Consider the following 20,020-nt stretch of genomic DNA (forward strand, 5'->3'; position numbering starts at 1 on the left):
CTAGAACAACAATATAAAACATCACATTGTAGGGTCCAACAATATATATTTGTGTTTCAATATTATTGCCTGACACTGGCCTGTTGTAGATATAACCCGTATTAGGAAAATGATGACTTATGACAAGTAAAGCTTTGTGATTAAATGGCCTTCAATTGAGCTCTCTGAATTACTCCAGAAGAACCAATTTCCAGGGAGACATTTAGTATTACCCAGAATTCTGTATTCTGTATTGGTGGGGCCCTGTTACACAGGACACAGGGGTTATGGATGAGATCTCATTCTAGATTAACAGGGCAAAAGCGGTAACCTGATGGTCTGTAAGCAGGTCCAGGAAACGGTACACCACATCTTCAACTCCTGGTTCTGATCTGCTCCGGTTATCAGGAACCGCCAGAAAGGAACACTACGGAAAGAGAAGTAGAAGGGTCCAAAGGTGATGAAGGAGGGGTGAAAGAGAATGTGGGTGAACATCAGCCTCAGAGGAATACAAATAAGTCACACGTTTCATTGAGTGTTTTGTGTGTGTGTGTGTGTGTATGTACTAACTCGGGGTCCTGCTTCTTATGGTTGTCACAGAACAAAAGGCAGGAGAGGGGACGTCCTCCGTGAGGCCGCAATTCATGAAGACACCTGGAGGAAAGAGTGGGAATAGAGAAAAAGGGGAGAAAAGATGGGGAGAGAAATGTTGAATGCAGAATGTTAGATTTCTTTCAGAGAATTCAGCTACTTCTTGGCTAGGAGAATTTACATTTGCATTATGAAGTGTTAAAGTACATATATCAAAGTTCCATTAAATATGCCTTCCTTCCTTGCTTACCTGGGCTGGTCCTGTGTTCCCTCTATGTATATCTGCCAGAACTTGACGTATCCATCGTGGCTGGCTGTGGCCAACACGGTTCCATCCGGAGACAGAGCGCCTTCACTGACGCGCTGGAGGGATAGACATGGAACTTTTACTGTAGGAATCTATGAAATTAACCCAGTTGTTTCCACACTGGGCAATTTAAATCACAATGCAGATCACTGGGTTACTTTTTGTGAAGGTTTTTTTTTTGTTCAAGACATCTGACATTGAAGGAAATGGAAAGCATCCTGTCATGTGTGGATCATGCAAGAGATTCAGAAATTCAACATGTTTACCCCAATTGCCACTAGTAGGTATACAATAGAGGGACAGGCATGGAAAATAATCATTAGATTCCATACAAGCATGTTGAATTGAATGGACAGACCTAATAGGTTTAAGCCTCATCTAAGAATCTTGCAAGACCAGCATCAAAACTATCGTGGAATTATACAAGTGGAATTATATAAGTGCCCGAATCCATTTTCTTTGCAATTAACCTTCATTTAAACCCAAGTGTCATCAGGGAGAAGTCATCTATTTATAGACCACCCCTGTAATAACATGCCCCACAGGGCTCTACAGGCCAGGGGATCATTGGGAAGAACAAAGCCTCTGGTGTCTTTTCCTGACTCCTACCTGGGTGTGTCCCTTGACTGTGATGAGGCCCTCCTTCAGCTCCGCGGCATCGACCGGCCAGCTGCTGTTGTTGGCTCGCAGGACCTCCAGGTCCCAAACCTCTGCCTGGAGGGAGAGGAGGACATGCTCAGGGGAAGTCAGGGACAGGGGTAAGGAAGGCAGGAGCAGCAGAAGAGGGATAGGAGCCAGCTTAAGGTTGGTGTGCGGTACATTCACATGCCCGGTGATTTTCCAACTATAGTGGCTAAGTCAACGCATGAATTAAATATTTTGTTCTGCAATTCTCTTAGTTAGCACAGCACATTGGTGTTAACAGGTGGAATTTTCTTTTCTTTTAAGATTTATTTTTGGCATTTTTATGCTTTATTCGACAGAGTTAGTGAGAGACAGACAGGAAGACATGGGAGAGAGAGAGGGGAGGACATGCAGCAAATGACCGGATTCGAACTCGGGTCGCTGCGGGAAGGACTGAGCCTTATGGTACGCGCTCCACTCGGTGAGCCACCGGGGCGCCCCACAGGTGGAATTTTCAACGTCAATGTATTGTCAATGTAGTGTCAATGTATGCCAAATCAAAGGTCTATCAAGTCAGGCCGGGGATTTGGATTACAACAAAGAGCATAGGACAGGGAGATACACTAAGAGGGTTGAGACAAGAGGTCCTTCAGTAAGGTAGACTGGAGGTAAATTAAAGCAGACTGGCATGAGAATGAGATGAAGATTGAGGGGCTGTTCATACCCCTCTGTGTATTCATACCAGATTTGGAAAACACATCCCGCCACCAGCCAAATGCTGGTAAATTTTGGCCAGAAATTTCCTATCCTCTACCAGGCACTTTGGCAGGTGACCCAACACCATTTAGAGGTATCCTATTCCAAAAATCTTGTGGCCTGATACAATAGTATAACAAAAAAGTTTCAAGGCCTGCTTTCTATCCCTTAAGAGGCGATGTGAGCCAGCCCACCTAAAGCAATTGCCAGCCTGCTCAAAGTTGTTTTTTTACTATTAATCCGTTTCAGTGGAAAGTCCTAAAGTGAGAGTGCTACTGTCTCAGGGTCTATTTGCCGTTTTCAGTAGCCTATCCATCGTGCCGGGACAAACATTTACCCTGTCTTCATGTAGAAGGGCGAGGGTCTGGCTGGTGTCGTCCTGGTTCTCCTCGTTGTCGTCCAGGATGAACGGGCACCAGATGAGGCGACGATGGGAGTTCAGAGGAGTGTCCTCTGGCCGTCGGATGTGGACCACCACCTGGTCGCTGTGGGGGACGTGGGTTAAGGGAAATGGGAGAAAAGGGGGACGCCTCAAAGACCAGTCCCTGAAGGATTCCTTTCTGTGATTATTCCTTTCTGTGACAAAAATCAGGATGAGATGGCAGAGGTTTTTATGTAAAATTACAAGGCAATTTGGGCTGTTGACGACATAATCCCAAAACCTTAAAATAAAACTTCATATAACAATATTCATACACACAGAAAAATGATGAAATTATGAAAGTTCAAAAACCAGTGCAGATACTAGCATTAAGAAACATACACTCTTTCAAATACACACATACAAACACACTCTCAGCTGCCTTCCAGTATTCGCAACATGTCAGGATACAGTATCTTGCTGCTGGTGCAGGTGAGCTGCCAGACCACCAGGTTGCCGGCTTCATCCACGCAGCCCAGCAGGGAGGAGTCGAGGTGGGCGAAGGCCAGGTCTGTGACGGCCCCGGTGAAACCCTTCAGCAGGGAGCGCTCGGCAAATCCCACACTCAGCACACGGATCATAGCGTGGTTGTTGGCTCCTGAGGGGAGAAATGTTTATTTTGACGAAAACGGAAAAAAAAGCAAGGAGCCTTGGGTACTACAGCACTGAATACAGATAGATTCAGTGGGACAACCACAATAATAGTCGCAGAGTCTCATCCTGTGACAAAATGCATCAGGGTTGGTAGAGTAATGGAATAATATGTAGAGAAGAGCGATGTTGCAATGTGCCAGTTCACAGAGGGAATGCACAAAAACACAGACATAGGACTATTTTCTCACTCTTACACAAGCTGCTGGCCAAGGGGAAGTAGTAAATGTAAGTAAGTCTAGTTTCAGTCAAGTCAAATGAGACAAAACCACCTGGAAAATGCCAGCTGTGTTTAAGCACTAAATACATTTTAAATCAACTTGAAGTTTAATTTTTGTCCCTGGGTGTACTTCCACATTTGCGTGTCACTATTTCCCACAGAAAAATGTGTTAGTTGTGTTAAACCTGTATTTCATAGCAGTTCTCATCTTTATAATTAAGTGTCTTTTTAGAGTCATTTGGACTCTTGAGTTATGTATAACACATTGGTTCATGCATTGCTCATTGTTCAAGCTTTAAACAGCAAAACAACCACCAAGATCTACCACAGAAAGTTGGTTATTATTGAGCCACTACACTGCGCAAATTTACATTTTATTTTACTGAGATGGGTGTTTACCTATTCCTTTTATAAGATATAAACCATGTATATTCCTAACTATGAACCACAAAAGAACATCAAGAATATACTTAAGGTCTAAAAGTTGTTCAGAATAGCAATTGCCATTATATTTTGATTCAAACATAAATTATTTAAGGTCTACCAACCAAAAAGCAGGCATAGAGCCCTAGCTGTACCACAGTAACAGATGAAGTCCTTAGCATTTGGCTCTCCAAAGGCAACTGGACACGAGGGGCTGGGCTGCAGCTGCCAGCTCCCTTGTCAACTCAAAACAAACAGACTACTTCTTCCTGTATTCTTAGCAACAACCAGAGTGTTTAAGTGGGCGCCCCTCCCTTAGTCGAACACCCAACATCACAACAACTTATATTCACTTGTAGAATTGGGTTACTAATACCCAGTGGTACAAAGAGGAGCTAGGTAGTTTGGCATTGCTTGCTACCAAAAAACATAAAACCTTGAATTTGTTGCACAAGCTTTCGCTGGCATATGAAGAAAACCTTAGCTTTTTACAGATCCTAATACACAGCTCCCAATTCCCGCACAGGGATCATACAAGTTTTTAAAGTTTCAGCTCATCAATAATGTAAAACCACTCTCCCTCTCTTCTTTTAACCATCAGCAAATTCCTTAAGCTGATCCTACACAACAGAGTTTAGTCCCAGTGTCTAACTGGCCAGCACATTTCAAGGACTTTGAATGACTTTTTCCAGTACTATTTTTCTGTTCACAAGGACTCCACACAAAAGCCAACATCTCTGTAAACCTTACTGCGTTTTAACAACCATCAGTGGTTTAAACCATTGGTTCACATGCTTTTGAGTCATCTTTTCTCCACGGAGTAGCTGAGGGCATCAAGAGACATATTCAGGTCAGGCAGTCAGTCATCAACCCCTCGTGAGATGGCCTCTAGAGGGCGTCTTTGGCTGCGAGATGCAGCAGACCAGCAGCATTGTAATCAATCCAACAGTCTCCCGGTGTGAAAACTAAAGTGAAACTTAACATTCCACAATTTGCTCCAAACTCGCCTGTGTTAGTAACAGGATTTGTAAACGGTAACCTGATAACTCGTCTTCTGCTGCCCTATAAACTTTTACGGTAGGTATCGTTATTACTTTGTGGTATTTAAGTAACGTTAGTGGAATTATGTAATTTAACCGACAACCGTGTTGCAATGCTTCAATGCACTAAATTGGACTGAATTGAACACATGCGCTGTGGGCCTGCGCAGGATCTGTGCTTGTTCCAGAATGTCAGTCTTCTTTTCTATGTTTTGACTTGCATTATGTCAAACACTGCAAACATTTTTAAGCACTTCCTCACATTACAGGCTTATTTTGCAGGTATTCTAGTACTTAAATTTTGAAAAGTCAAAATCAAGGACTTCAGGCAATTTAAGGACCTTGTGCGACCCCTGATATCTATAAGTCTTAAGTGGTGCACTTGATTCACCTCAACTGTCTGTTGCACAGCTGAATCAAGACGGCTAAGGGGTTCTAAAATACACAGTTGTAGAGCTCAGACAGGTGTACATGTTGGCGTATTGAAGATGTACACATGTATTAATAAGTCATATTCAAACTATGAATAATTCAAGTATGGTATTTCAAGGTGTTTATGTTAAAGTAGCTGTATGACAGAGCAGAAATATGCCAATACTGCAGCCTTCCACTGATACACTTCCTAGCTTAATGTCGAGTCAAGGATCAGGATAATCAATACACCTCTAATGAAATGGGTGGAGGATGGAGGCTAAAAAAATAAGTGGATTAGGCAAGTAGTGCTTGCCAGACTTAAAACAGCCAAGTCAAAACTGAGAAGAGAGGCAGTAGCTGCAGGCTTAGTTTTGTAAGGCAGGTAAGGGGTTCCAAAAAGCAACATGACTCCACGAAACTGAACTTTGTAACAGAGTCATGGTTGTTATGTTTGGATGGTTTAGCTGCTTGGCATGGCTCTGAAGTTAAGTGTAGTAGGGAAAAGCCTATTTACCCCCCAGTCAGCTTTGCAAAATTGAATGTAATGGGGGGGGGGGGGGGGGGGGGGGGGATATATATATACTGATATTCTGATTTGTTTGTGCTCTTAGTTCTAGTTGATTAAAATCTAAGTAACATCTAAAGTGCTGTTAGCTTTTTGTGTTTTTTGGCAGACAGAAAAGGCACTGCAGGACTCTCACCTCTGATGGCGTAGGCCAGGAAGGAGTTGGACACAGCTATCAGTTTGCCATAGTAATACTTGTGTTCCCAGTCATACTTGGCAACAGGCTGGATCTTCACCTGCAGGCAACAGAAAAACAACATTCAAAATCCTAATGCTCTCAAAACAAAGTACACACAGATTTTTTAACCATGATGCTGTGGTCTTCAAGAGCTAAAGCCATTATGCTATGCTATCAAAATGTATTTTATAATGGTATATTGAGGTTAATAATCTACACGTAGGGTTAGGGTTTAGACTTTAACAACTTAACTAGATGACTGGCTGCCACTGGCGCAATTACCATAATTACCACTATACAAGTTGAGACATAACTATCCTTCATGTCATAATGAGTAGTTAATTTTTAAAGCGACTATCTTTATTTATATCCAACCTTCGTGCCTTGAGTCTCAGCACTGGATAAATTGTGTGAAAGGCCAACTTTTAAGACAGGAGAAACATAATAGATGTTGCTTGTAGCCCATAAGGGAGCAGGCACATGACAGTGAGTCATCACAGGAGACAGGTTTGCATCAAAACAAAAATATTAATAGTAACAGATCCTCTTCTGCTACACATCTGCTCCATTGTCTTACTTTGTTGGTGTTGCACGTCTCCTAAACTACTTGCCGTCTAGTTGATTTAAACACTTAATGGACAACACCATTTTTTAACTGATAACTTAGCGCCTTACCTTGTTGCTGCCCCGAGCCTTGCTGTCGATGCTGGAGTCTCGACTCGCCACAATCTCCACATTGTTGGAGATGATGGGAATACAGGTGGAGCCATCGTCACCGGAAAGACAGCTGAAGTTGAAGCACATGCATTTGAGTACAACATGGATTCGGTTTTGAGCCAAACTTATCTTAGCATACAAGAACTGTGTTGGACCACATCACTCTCACTTCAACTCCCTTGCCTTTCCCAACTGAGAATGAAGCATTAAAGCTTGTGTTATTTTTGTTACAATTGGATAGATTGTCAAGCAAAAATGAATACACTTCATCATAAAAAGCATTGTCTTATCCCAGCAAATGACACAAACTGAAAATAAACTAACAATGAGGGTAGAACAATAACACAAGTGGCTCCATTCCAATTCCAGTAAACCACACTGAAGGCTAAGCTATTTGTGTTTTATCCACTTGTTCAACTCGTACTGAGCCAACAGAAGCTTAGAGCAGAGAGGAGCTATCTGTATGTGCTTACATTTCACTTGTGACACAGCCATGCTAATACCAACCTAATGGAGCCAAGAAAACTTGTTTTGGTTTCTAACATTTTATGGAAAAGCAGCAACAGATCGTTAAAATGATGCCTCTTGAACTTGAATTGGAGAAAAACATTTTTAAACCTGGGGATTGTTGAATGTTGCTAGCTGCAAAACAGTTGTGAGAAAAAGCCCTGCAAAGTTCTGCAAGGTTTTTCAGACTCTCTCTATGGAGTTTTATAGTAGTCAGACATTTAGAACTGCAGAAACTGTAAGAAAATTGCCAACCAATTGACAGTGTGGCACAGAACATACAATCATAGAAATTAGCTAGTTAACTAGACTTATGAATAAATTAATAAAATGCAATAGTAATTAAGGAGTCAGCTCAGGAAATACCTCGGCAGCTGACAAAATATTTAAAAATCTGCGTTCCTTCAACAGACCTCATAGATCATTGTACTCTTGTACTCTTACTCTTTTAGATACTTATTTTATTTGTCTACTGGCTGTGTTCAATTAGATTACACTAAAGACTAGCTCATAGTTAGATCAGTTTAAGATTGCTTTTCTGAAAAACAAAGTGACAACTCTGATGCCCAGAGTGAAAATGAAGAGCCATGTCCAAAATAGGGCTGGTGCAACAAATGCCTTGGTTTGCTGCAGCATGTACTTTAGTTTTGTTTTTTTCTTTTTTAAACATGATTATTACACTATTCTGACTTTCAGGTACACCTTAAAGGATATGTGTCTCATTCCAACACTCGCACAACAATGCTATGGTCAGAACGAAAACAGACATAAACATCATTAGATGCAGTGGCATCTAACTCCAAGTGTGTCCCTCGGCTGGATGGGGATTCACTTGGGGTAAGCAGAGGATGGTTTCCCGGTTGAGGAAATTGGGACAGACTCTTATTTTATGTTGGACACCCACTCACATTATCTGACTCTCCTGCGCACTGTTGATGTCTGCTGAGCTGGCTCCAGTGGATTCAGCCATGGTTGACCGGTCGCTGGTTCCTAGAAGGCCTGCTGCTCCCAACAGGCCGTTCAGCTCTCCATTAAAAGACGGCTTTCTTTGGCTGTCACTTGACTGCACATCTGAGGAAAGAAATTGGGAGTGAGGGTCACGTTGTTTCAAGCCAGACGCTGGAAATTCAAAGCTGGTAGGTCTTGATCACAACCTCTGTGCGTTCCAGTGGTCCAGCTCGGAAAAACAAGGAAAGCATGATGGAAGCCCACGAGAAGGTGATATTTGTGCTGGTGGTTTCTTTCCCCATGAAACAATTAATGTTATGTCAACAATAGTGGGCAGTGTTAGCTATGTTTAAATATTTACCATGTGTTCTAATAAACCGAAATCTGAATAACAAACTTAAGTGTATTTTGAAGATTATAAAGATGTTAAAAGTAATGCAGTGTACCGTTTACAGTGTCTGCCGCCATGCTGATGAGGCATCAGGCAACTGCATTTCAACAGGGTTGAGAAATTTTGCTAATTTCCTACATCGAATTCTGACTTCCATTGCATTTTTCGTAGCATTTTCCTAGAATTTCCAACTTTCAAGCAAGATCTGGAACACAGCATTTTACCCAGGGTGAGGGTGAGAGTATAATGTAGATTCACTGTGTTGCAAATACCCAACCTACTCACAATTTTGCAAACACTTTTACATGGCAAGTAAAAGCTTAATTACCTTCAGTCCATCTGTAATTTTTCTATACGTTTCAAGTGCAATCCTTTATATAGAAACATATCAACAGACATTCACACTATCTGTCACGGTGTAATTTACCATGGTAATGAGTCACAGTGACTTTCAAACCAAGCTGTTTGTAGGGAGAGGTTTGACCTTATGGAAGGCCATAGATTAAGCAGACTGTACTATGGTACAAAAGCCTCTTATTTGTAAATTAGTTCTTTAAAACAAAATAAAGCACTTCTGGTGTTTTATTACTTACAACTTTTAAATTTCATATAAACATGGAAATGTCACATTTCACTAAAGGTTCTCCGGATTGCTCCAGTAAGTTAGGGCATCTGATCCCATCTGAATGGCTGTTCACAACACAGTTGAGTGAGACACTGGGAGTGAGTTGTACTTTTATTAAGAGTGCTCTCAGATATCATTCATCCAAATTACATTAATGATTTTAGTGTCTGGGAAGGCACGCTGGAGGATCAATTAGCAACAACCTTGGGGCCAAATACTGCAGCAGAGAGCGGGTAAACTAGTGCATGAAGCAGGCTGCTGTGCCCCATGTCCTGTTCACAACACCTCGAGTTAACATTAGGTGACAAGACACCTGTGTTTTCTTTCAGTGCTTCAATACATCAAGCCAATGTTAGCTACCAGGTTAAAACAAAGCAACTTAAAATGAGTGGATCCAAATTCGCCAAGGAGAAAGTTTAAGCAACATTAATAGCGCAAAGTTATTAAGTGAAATTAATGTTATCTGTATCTGCTAGTCAATCCTGCTTTAACTAATGTGCAATAAAAGTAAACCATTAAATTCTAGTCCATAGGAGATTAGGTTTGCCGCACACTAGCCTCATGTTTTGTGTGCACTGCTTCCCCTGTACTTTGCCAACACCTAGAAGAACCCCAAGCTGTGCACAGGTCACTTCACTATTCTGCATTAAATTCCAGTTTTGAGAAAAGCTGCACTTGATTTGGCAGGACACCGACCTTCTACGCAGTTATGGAGGCTCAAGCTATGTCCTGATACCAATAGATTCATTTTGTTTTAACAAAATGTTTGCGGTGATAGGGCATGTCGAAATAAATTTATTTTGAGCTACGAATGACAACAGGTAGACTAGAGATAATTTAGAATAAACAAAAGTTTTCTTCAACATTTTACAACGGGTAGCAGCAAAACACCTAGCTTCCCTATACCAGCAAATAGACCGAGACATAAGCTAGCTAGCACCGTAGTGACAAATGAAGACATCCATTAACGTTAACTAACGTTACCTTGCGCGCTTCCGAGGCAATTATCTAACATTACGAGTGACTGGAACATTTCATCCACAAAATTCATTATTTCACGGTGGTTTGTGTTAAATTACTTCTCCAAGTAGATAGTTTCATTCTCTGACATCAGTTTGCTCTTATGGCATGAGGAGGCGCCTAACATTGGCAAGCTAGCGCAACTGCTATACTCTAGTCACGTTAGCATTTCGCAGCAAAACGCTATTTACTACAATGCTGTCTAAGCTAACGTTAGCTAGCTGTTTAGCTAGCCAGCTACCTAGCTTATCATTAGCTGCTGCGGCCTAAACTAGCGCAGCCGCTTTTCATTCCCGGTGCCACTTACCGGCGCTGTTCCCGGGGCGGTCGAGCTTGAGGATGTCCCGAAGATGCTGGGTCGCACCCTCAATGTCTATATTCGAATTGGACGCCATGGGTTAGGGAAAGGGGAAACTGGGTTAATTTAGGGGGGAAATAATGATTTCTTGTTTGGTGCGATGCTGTCAATGCTCACTTCGTTCACCCTGAGCAACCGTCTAAACTTCCGCTATGTCCGCGCCTAGTGTTCCGACTCGTCAGACCGTCAGGTCGTTGGTTCCTACTCGGTGCTTTGGGACCTGCAGCAGTCTGTTGCCCTCCACACAAATGTAATGCAGTCAACATGGTGAAATTTCATTAATGGACCTTGTCGGATTCCATTCCAGAACCTACTGACAGCTTGCAGTATGGTTCACCACACTATTGACCAATCACTGATTGAATCATCAAAGTACAACTGTATCTAGTTGAAATGATTTATTTCTATCTCTCAAGAGATCAATACCTCCGTGACAACAGATGGATCTTGCTGATGCTTTTGAAACACGAGTTCTGCTCCAGCTAAGCAGCGTTGATACTGCGGATGTCATATTAAGACTCACAATGAATGAAGTCTTTGACTTGAGAGTCATGCAGACCCTGGTAGTGTCCTCATGGTAAACTCAGGATTAACACAGGTAGAGGAAGACCAAATTCCACTCTAAACAAAAATACTGTCAGATGCTGATAGCTGTGCAAGACAGACAGCAGTAAGAAGCATTAAAGGTTCGCTTCTTATTATAGCCATGACTGACTTATAGCCATGACTGCATTTATCAAAACATACACATTTTTTTCAATCAATTGGATTACGACACATAAAAAGCTGTCAGTTTTCCAACTGATCATCATCATAAAGCCACCTGAATTCTCAAAAAAGCAAACAATATACATTTAATTTAGTACAACACTTGTATGAAGCCTCAATAACTTAATAGAGTGAAAAGATAAAGGGCAGGGAAAGGAGGTAAGCATACAGACAGAATCATAGATGGAGAGAGGAACAAGCCCACACCATTAAGAAAAAGTCCAGGTTTTATTGTGTATCGTGGCTGTAGTATCCATGTTAACTGTCAGAGAGAGATGAGAGAGAGATAGAGAGGGCAAGTCAGAGAGAGAGAGAGAAAGAGAAAGAGCAGGGCAAGCGCTGATCACACAGCAAGGTCAAACTTCACGTCCTCCATGATTCTTTGGTTTGCGAGAGCAAAACCTGACATTAGAATATGAATCATGGCAAAATTTAACCATCAATTAAAAGAAGATAAAAATCAGTTGTAGAACACGCTAAGGCAAGCTAAAAACAACACACAGGTGGCCTCTAAAAAGAAATTCAAACACAAGAAGTAGGAACTGAAGAAGCCGACTCTGAATCTGAACATGGATCTACACCAGTCAACAGTAGTGCTAACAGAACTGAGTTGAGAACAGTGGAGTCATCAACAGTAGAGCGGAGCAGAGTGAAATAGAACGGATTAGAATTAAGTAAAGAAGAGTGGAGAGCAGAGTAGAGTATGAGTTAATGGCGTCAGTAAGCTGGTAAATGTCTTCCTGGTCTGGCTTGAGTGTAGATACTGTAATGGGGGGGCTCCCAGCGTCATGCAGATCAGTGGAGGGGCAGACAGGGGCGTCTGATTGGTCAGCCGGCTCTCAGCGAAAAAACACGTCGCGTTTCTATTGGTTGGGGTGGTCCGAAAACCCACCCGCATGAGGTTCTGTGATTGACATCTAGAATCCGGTGTGTGTTTGTTTGTCAAACGGGTGTGAACGAGACCAGAGGAGGAGGGAGGGATGAGTGTCCTCTCTTCTCCTCACCCTCAACTCCTCCCTCCCTTCCCTCCATCCCTCTTCACACTGCGCCCTCCACTATGGCCGCCCCTGCCCACCAGAGTGGGGGTTTAGCCAAAGTTGTGAAGCGCCAGCCTGAACATGTCATTGGTGCACACCCACGCGTCGTTAATGTTCTTCAGGATGAAACTCTGGTGGAATCCCATGATGGGGTCTTCGTCTGCCTGCAAACACACACACGCATGCACGCACGCACGCACACACGCACGCACGCACACACACACACACACACAGACATGCAAAATCAGGAAAGATTCACATCAAACTCAGCAGCACAGTGGTTTAATTTTTAACTAACCTCGAGTCGCACAATTGTGGCTGAAAATTAACATTCGTTTTGTGAGCCCAGGATGTTTCCCTGCCCGCTGATGATTAACACCCATCACAAATGAACACAAATGGTGTAAATCCCCCGGCAACGGCTCACATTCCCGTATAAACACGTCATAGAAGTCGGTGTGCACACACTAGATGGCACGGTTGGATTTGACATGCTGTGAAAGAGTTGGTGTGAATGTGTGCTGAAGTATCGATGTGTTCTGTAACCGCTGTGCTACTTACTTTTAGCTGTCCTACAACCATACTCAAGATGCAGCAGTCTGGGGTGGGCTGGTGGTCCTGCGCTGTTATACTGTGGGCTATTTTTGTGAAGGGGAGACTCTGACACGCACACAGAGCGGGGAAAACACACAACAACAACAAAAGAGGAAGATTAGTACAAGTATATAATAGACTTTAGTAGTAGAAAACACATTCGAAATAAAAACATTCTATTAGGATCCTTTATATCCTTTGTAAGAATGCTAAACACCTTGTGCATAGTTTTTCTAGTGTGCTACTAACTTTCTCTCAAGAGTAGCGACTCCTCCTCTCATGCATTTTCTTTCTACAGCAGGAAAAATGACAGCATACACAAAGTATGATATGTATCCACTTTTGATATGTATCAGTGGCTTACAAGCCACCGTCAGTTACTTGTTGACCACTGTGGTTCTGTGGGTCAACGGGAAGAGCCTGGCATTAACACTGCCAGGGTTAGGGCTTTGACTCCCATTTGGGACGCCCGTGCTGAAAACAGATGCACTTGTGGTGCTGTGAGGCGCTCCGGATAAAAGCGTCCCAACAAATGTTATTTGTGCGTAGCAATAAGTCACCAAACAAACTCACAGAGAGTTTCTCGACAATTGCTCTTTTTCCCTGGAACTGCTGTCCCTCCCACGTAAGGCATGATGCATCAATCTGGATGGAGCGAGAGAGAGAGAGAGAGAGAGAGAGAGAGAGAGAGAGAGACACAGGGGAAAGAGACGGTGAGTTGCAGAGGATGGACGTTGTTACATATCGAGGGTCTGTCCAACAAGCAGCACTGCACCACCTTACTCCCCTCAAGCTTTCTCTACCTATGTGCTTAGCGAATGAGAAGAAGGGAATGGATGCGTGGACTTTTGAGATTCAGTGTGTGGGTTCTGTATGACTTTATCAGTTCGAGTAACTCGATACCAATATGAACTGACAGTCATATTGAAAAGACATGCATGTGCAGAGTAACAATAACATCAGACATCACATCCAGTTTTGTACCTAGGCTTCTCTCTCTTGTTTCAGACACATTTTGGTGACTGTGTGTGCCTGGAAGATTTGACTGAATTGAGGCGTTTCCCCAAATAGCAATTAAGTCGGCTTTTTGGCTTTCTATTGTTGAGTCTCGTTGTCCTGCATGCTAACGCTGACTCAGCCAAGCTGCATGGGAGCCAAAGTTATGACAACTGTGTCAGGTAAATGATGTTAGATTTACTTGTTGTCATGGCAATGCTACAAATTCCAATTTGAGCGTTCAAATACAAGTAGTGTGTAGGTCGCATGCCTCAGGATCTGATTTTGTACTGCATATCCATATAGTTCAGCTTTAACTTCATGCAACTTTTTGCTATTAGAAAACATCAGATCTGTGTCACATGTGAAGGAAAAAAATAAAAATTGGGACACTTTCAGCTGCAGTGTGAACGTAGCTTAAGTATCTTGCAGCTGGACTGGATTCTGTTAGAGGCCGCCCTAGACAGGCTGCAGATGAGTCATAACTGGTTTATTTTATAACTTCAAATGCCCGGTTTAACTATCAACAAGGAAATGCCAAAGGCTCAAAAAGGTAGTGAGTATGAAATGATTGCAAAATCATGCAGCAATGAAGCCTAAAAACAAATACAATACTGATGTTCAGAAGAGAAAAGGTTGATTCTAATTGGCCAATTACAACCCCCCCCCCACCCCCCACCCCCCCCCACACACACACACACACAAACAAAATCCTAGACTTGTGAATAACATGTAAGACATCAGTTGAAATGCATTACAATAAGATCTACATTGTAGCAAATCATAATGTAATAACTGTAAAATGTAATAAAAACTCATGTAATATGCAAGCATAATGTAGCAAAATGCTGGATGTATAACGTAAGAACTTCTTGACGGATAATGTAATTGGTTATTACATTTTACGATTTACGTGAGTTGCAATTTTTTGGAAGAATAATGCAATAATACAATCATGTAGGCCTAAATCACCAAAATCATAATTGAATAGGCACCTCTTACATTTATTTTGAGTGCGACATTTGATGGGAAACTTTTGATCAATTGTTCAGATGATAGACTGATGTCACACGGATTGAAAAGCTTTGTCAAGACAGGCGATGTATGAAGGCCTGGATTGTATTCAGACACACAGCATTTGGATGGAACAAAGTGAAGGACATCCAGGGAGGAAAAATAATCTGGATAATGGATGTAAATGACCGATCTTTGTTTGGACTTTGGATTTATTCCAGTTGAGGTCTGCAAACTGTTGCTGCAGATTTTCTTCTTCTCTTTTGCTCAGTGTTGGCAAAAATGTAGCAGTGCTATAAAAGTCACCAAATATTGATTAAATTCTTTGGTAAAAGATGTTTTATGTAAAAAACAATTGTTGTTCTGTCATTGGCTGACCTGCCTATGTGAAAAAACATCAGACTGTTGATTCAAATGGATGTGTAGAGGTACTTTTATCATAGTCCAAGAGGCATGTTGGATAGAATTTGTAGGATAGAAGTTGGAGTGCTGTCAACTTGTCATCAAAGGTTTTACATCAACACAGGTACCCATTCAAATGCTAATTTTGGTAACTGTGGTAACAGGTTGAAGTTATTACATAATCACCGAAAAATTAGAACCCACTTTACCCACTTTTCTACAAACCTCCACCTTCAATGGATTATTTTGCAGAAACATTCCTCAAAAATGTTCTCCAGGCCCCCAAAATGACCTGCCTTGACTTTGTATTTCCATCCAAGTGAAAAGACGTTCCAACAGCAGCGTTCTGCCCTCTCAGTGACATTGGTTATCACAAGGGCTTTTTAGCTCAGCCACAACTAGAGGCTTGAAGGACTGTAATAATTCAATAATACACAGCCAGCGTTTTGTTTGACTGGTCAGAGATGTCATGCTTCAACGTATTTCCAGTTGAAACAGCATGTTTGGGTGGGACATAATGTGGGAAGAGATTGTTCAAAAGTGGGCAGGTTGGACCATAACAAACATGGAAAGTGACTCAGTGCTTTGCGCGTAATCTTGAGTGTCACAAATTCCAGATTCTTAAAAATGAATAAATTCCAGCCACCAGGAGGCAACCATGGTGGCTTAGGAAGAGGAAACTGCCGAACCATGTTGACACTGGTCCCTTTGACAGTTGTGAATTTGCAGGTTTTATATGATGGGAGGTGTGGAGGGGTGATTATTCAAAAATCTGATGTTATGGTTCTCTCACACTCACATATATTGATCCGAGCTGTGTTCTGTCAGTGTCGAACAGCTGGTAGTAGTGTTGCACAAAGCTGGATCCTATCTGCTCTCACAGAGAAAAATAATCTGGATAATGGATGTAAATGACCGATCTTTGTTTGGACTTTGGATTTATTCCAGTTGAGGTCTGCAAACTGTTGCTGCAGATTTTCTTCTTCTCTTTTGCTCAGTGTTGGCAAAAATGTAGCAGTGCTATAAAAGTCACCAAATATTGATTAAATTCTTTGGTAAAAGATGTTTTATGTAAAAAACAATTGTTGTTCTGTCATTGGCTGACCTGCCTATGTGAAAAAACATCAGACTGTTGATTCAAATGGATGTGTAGAGGTACTTTTATCATAGTCCAAGAGGCATGTTGGATAGAATTTGTAGGATAGAAGTTGGAGTGCTGTCAACTTGTCATCAAAGGTTTTACATCAACACAGGTACCCATTCAAATGCTGATTTTGGTAACTGTGGTAACAGGTTGAAGTTATTACATAATCACCGAAAAATTAGAACCCACTTTACCCACTTTTCTACAAACCTCCACCTTCAATGGATTATTTTGCAGAAACATTCCTCAAAAATGTTCTCCAGGCCCCCAAAATGACCTGCCTTGACTTTGTATTTCCATCCAAGTGAAAAGACGTTCCAACAGCAGTGTTCTGCCCTCTCAGTGACATTGGTTATCACAAGGGCTTTTTAGCTCAGCCACAACTAGAGGCTTGAAGGACTGTAATAATTCAATAATACACAGCCAGCGTTTTGTTTGACTGGTCAGAGATGTCATGTTTCAACGTATTTCCAGTTGAAACAGCATGTTTGGGTGGGACATAATGTGGGAAGAGATTGTTCAAAAGTGGGCAGGTTGGACCATAACAAACATGGAAAGTGACTCAGTGCTTTGCGCGTAATCTTGAGTGTCACAAATTCCAGATTCTTAAAAATGAATAAATTCCAGCCACCAGGAGGCAACCATGGTGGCTTAGGAAGAGGAAACTGCCGAACCATGTTGACACTGGTCCCTTTGACAGTTGTGAATTTGCAGGTTTTATATGATGGGAGGTGTGGAGGGGGTGATTATTCAAAAATCTGATGTTATGGTTCTCTCACACTCACATATATTGATCCGAGCTGTGTTCTGTCAGTGTCGAACAGCTGGTAGTAGTGTTGCACAAAGCTGGATCCTATCTGCTCCCACAGAGGCTTGTCCCCCATCCTGAATCACCCTGCAACACGCACTGGGAAAAGAGAAAGGGAAGGGAAGAGAGGTCAGAAAGAGAGAGTGAGAGGCAGAGAAGAGAATATTGGTGTAGATACACAGGTAAAGAGGTTGTCTTTAACAGGCATGATAAAATTGTGGTACTTTAGATGTGCATTATAATTGGACATATATAAGCTAAAATTTGGATCAGTAGTTGATCAAGGTATACAATAATACAATAACCTGATGCCTATTTGACTCATTTTTCAGTTCTGTAAGCTTTGTGTGGGCAGGCAGGAAACAGGGATGCAACTGTCTGATAGAAAGGCTTCTGGTCAGTTTTCATGAAACTTGCATCAGTCTCATAGTCTTACCAAAAGTTATAGTATGAATTTACACAGTTAGGATTTAATTTAATTGAAAAGATGAGATACAGATGGGGATTAACTTGGTTTAGACTCCACTACATCCTTTGTTGAGGCCATGAAAAGTAGAAAAACAAAGATTTATACACACTGACAAACTTTGTGTGACAGTCCATGACAAGCGTATAGATACCACCTCACTGGGGAAAAAACATATTTCTAGAACTGCACACAACTACTAATAACAGTAGTTAAGTGAGAGTAGCCCAAGCGCGTTTTGCTGAGGCCATTGAGTTTCACTGGGCCATCTTAGTCCGTTTGGTGACACTGACAGCACAAGTCATGTGCTTCCACATAACGTTACACTCACTGTACTAGAACAATCTGTGAGGTCTGAATATAATAAGCAGCGGTGTCTTCATGACAAACCGTTACATGCCGACAGGTCATACACAACGCAAGGCCCACACACACATAAAGCTAGAAGGAGACCAAATAATTCTGAAATAGATGGAAAAGCCTAAGTATGGCTAGCTAGCGTTAGCTAACTAGCTATTACTAGCTTGTTAGCTGTCTTGCTAACGTTGACTCAGCCGAGTAGGCAATGCCAGTTCATATAACATGTCATCCTGCTAGCTAGACGTCAGATAAATTATATTTCCAGTCGCAAGCCAATTGGTTGGCTGGCATGGGCTTTTTCACCGGTTTCTAAAAATACCCCGTCTCCTCTAAGTGTTGATGTCTCCCTTCCCGGTGTCCATGCCTGGACTCTCTCCTCCTCCGGGCCCGTGCCCACCGCTCAGGCACCCCGTAGCAGGTACCGTACATAGGCGTGTCCTAACGTTAGCCCTTACCGGGCCAGTCCGCCAAACACATTATGCTGTTTTATACTTGTTCAAATGTCACACGAAACCCCCGCTGATTGATTACGGACGTGTTTCCATTCACTATTCTGTTAAAGGGTTCAATAGGAATCACTATTAAAAACTTACCGCTAACCAACACCGAGCTCGGCTGCCCGTTATAGCGATTAGACAGAGCAGTGTCTGCTTCGCTACGAGGGCACGCGCTCAGAACCGTAATCTGCCCGGTGTTTTGTGGGGGTTGTAGTCTTTACGCACTAACATTTTACTACGGCGAGAATTTATTTTGCTTTGAAAAAAATTAAAAAATAAAATGCAACTAGTTTAGTGAGGAGAAAACATTTCAAAGTAACCTCGCGTGACTTTACATTAAAGAATAATCAAGACGTCACTGACAACAAACTAATAACAGTATTTTATTAATGATTTAGTAAAAAACATTTCAAAGAAACCTCATGGGCATACCTGGATTACCAACAAGGCACATGTCAATCAAATCAAATAAATTACACAATAAAGATAATCACAATGTCATTGGCATATTGATTAGTAATATTGGCTTCAGAATTGTTTGGAACTAAGAAAGTGCCCTTCCTTGATAATATGATAATAAACACAATTTAAAGGGAGAGCTCGTGTTTTTTTTTTTTTACCATTTCATCTTGTGGAAGCAGATGGCTTCTATGTGATGTGGATAGAACAGAGTTGCCAACTGTCTCTTACAATACAGACTCGTCCCGTAATGTGAAGTGAAAAACATTTATGTTCCATATAATCAATAGGTAAGAGAAGCACAGGTATAAATCAATTAAGGACAGGAGTTTTCACCAGCGGAAACTACAGAAGGGGACAAATCAATAGAATGCGTGTGAGAGAAAGATGAGACACAGACAGGCTCTCCGTCTCTGCGGTCTCGCTGCTGCGTCAAGTGTGTGTGCAGCGTTGGCTGTGGCTGCAACACTTCAGCCGCAGTTGAAAGCAAGACCAAGCGAATGCCTAGATAGGATGGGAAAAGGAGAAAGATGCGGCTATTCTTTCTGCATGCTGCGTCTGTGTGGCTGAGTGGTGTGGAGTGAGTCCACATTGGTTCAGGCTGATCTGGGAAGATAGTATCCTCCTCCTATAACTGATTTAAAAAAAACAAAAAAAACATGGAATCTCTAGACTTATAAAATATGGAATTTGTTACACTGGTAGTCAGTTCAAAGCATGCTCAGCCCTAGGGCAGAATA

At 41.9% G+C, this 20,020-nt stretch overlaps 2 protein-coding genes across 3 annotated transcripts in view; both read right to left on the reverse strand.

The window, feature by feature from the left end:
- The window catches only part of edc4 (enhancer of mRNA decapping 4), a 31,835-nt gene extending 20,976 nt beyond the window's left edge, over positions 1–10,859 (reverse strand). Inside the window, exons 1-10 of the mRNA XM_071921618.2 lie at positions 10,685–10,859; positions 8,302–8,464; positions 6,845–6,956; positions 6,128–6,227; positions 3,090–3,276; positions 2,595–2,742; positions 1,487–1,591; positions 821–933; positions 550–633; positions 311–406 (exon numbers count right to left, since the gene is read on the reverse strand). Of these exons, the coding sequence (XP_071777719.1) occupies positions 311–406; positions 550–633; positions 821–933; positions 1,487–1,591; positions 2,595–2,742; positions 3,090–3,276; positions 6,128–6,227; positions 6,845–6,956; positions 8,302–8,464; positions 10,685–10,772 (1,196 nt within the window). The 5' untranslated portion in view covers positions 10,773–10,859. The remainder of the gene's footprint in view (positions 1–310; positions 407–549; positions 634–820; positions 934–1,486; positions 1,592–2,594; positions 2,743–3,089; positions 3,277–6,127; positions 6,228–6,844; positions 6,957–8,301; positions 8,465–10,684) is intronic.
- Positions 10,860–11,118: 259 nt separating this feature from the next.
- nutf2 (nuclear transport factor 2) lies at positions 11,119–18,972 on the reverse strand. 2 transcript variants are annotated; one of them, XM_071921621.2, is made up of 5 exons: positions 18,918–18,972; positions 17,476–17,597; positions 13,708–13,779; positions 13,102–13,200; positions 11,119–12,704 (listed from the first exon to the last, which is right to left on the reverse strand). In XM_071921621.2, exons 2-5 carry the CDS (start codon positions 17,572–17,574, stop codon positions 12,591–12,593), a joined length of 384 nt encoding a protein of 127 aa, XP_071777722.1. In that variant the 5' UTR covers positions 17,575–17,597; positions 18,918–18,972; the 3' UTR covers positions 11,119–12,590. The 2 variants fall into 2 exon arrangements, with proteins under 2 accessions (XP_071777722.1, XP_071777721.1); XM_071921620.2 differs by lacking the exon at positions 18,918–18,972 and adding an exon at positions 18,644–18,714.
- Between the last annotated feature and the right edge of the window lie 1,048 nt (positions 18,973–20,020).

Source organism: Centroberyx gerrardi, chromosome 4, assembly GCF_048128805.1.
Source record: "Centroberyx gerrardi isolate f3 chromosome 4, fCenGer3.hap1.cur.20231027, whole genome shotgun sequence".
NCBI classification, from domain to species: Eukaryota; Metazoa; Chordata; class Actinopteri; order Beryciformes; family Berycidae; genus Centroberyx; species Centroberyx gerrardi.

Bases quoted from the DNA above. Each gene is read 5' to 3' on its own strand.
- nutf2 (XM_071921621.2), bottom strand. From the start codon at position 17,574: ATGGGGGACAAGCCTCTGTGGGAGCAGATAGGATCCAGCTTTGTGCAA. The intron at 13,780-17,475 runs GTGAGTGTGAGA...CGCTCCATCCAG, and splicing joins CACAGCTCGGATCAATATAT to ATTGATGCATCATGCCTTAC. The intron at 13,201-13,707 runs GTGAGTTTGTTT...TGTGCGTGTCAG, and splicing joins CAATTGTCGAGAAACTCTCT to AGTCTCCCCTTCACAAAAAT.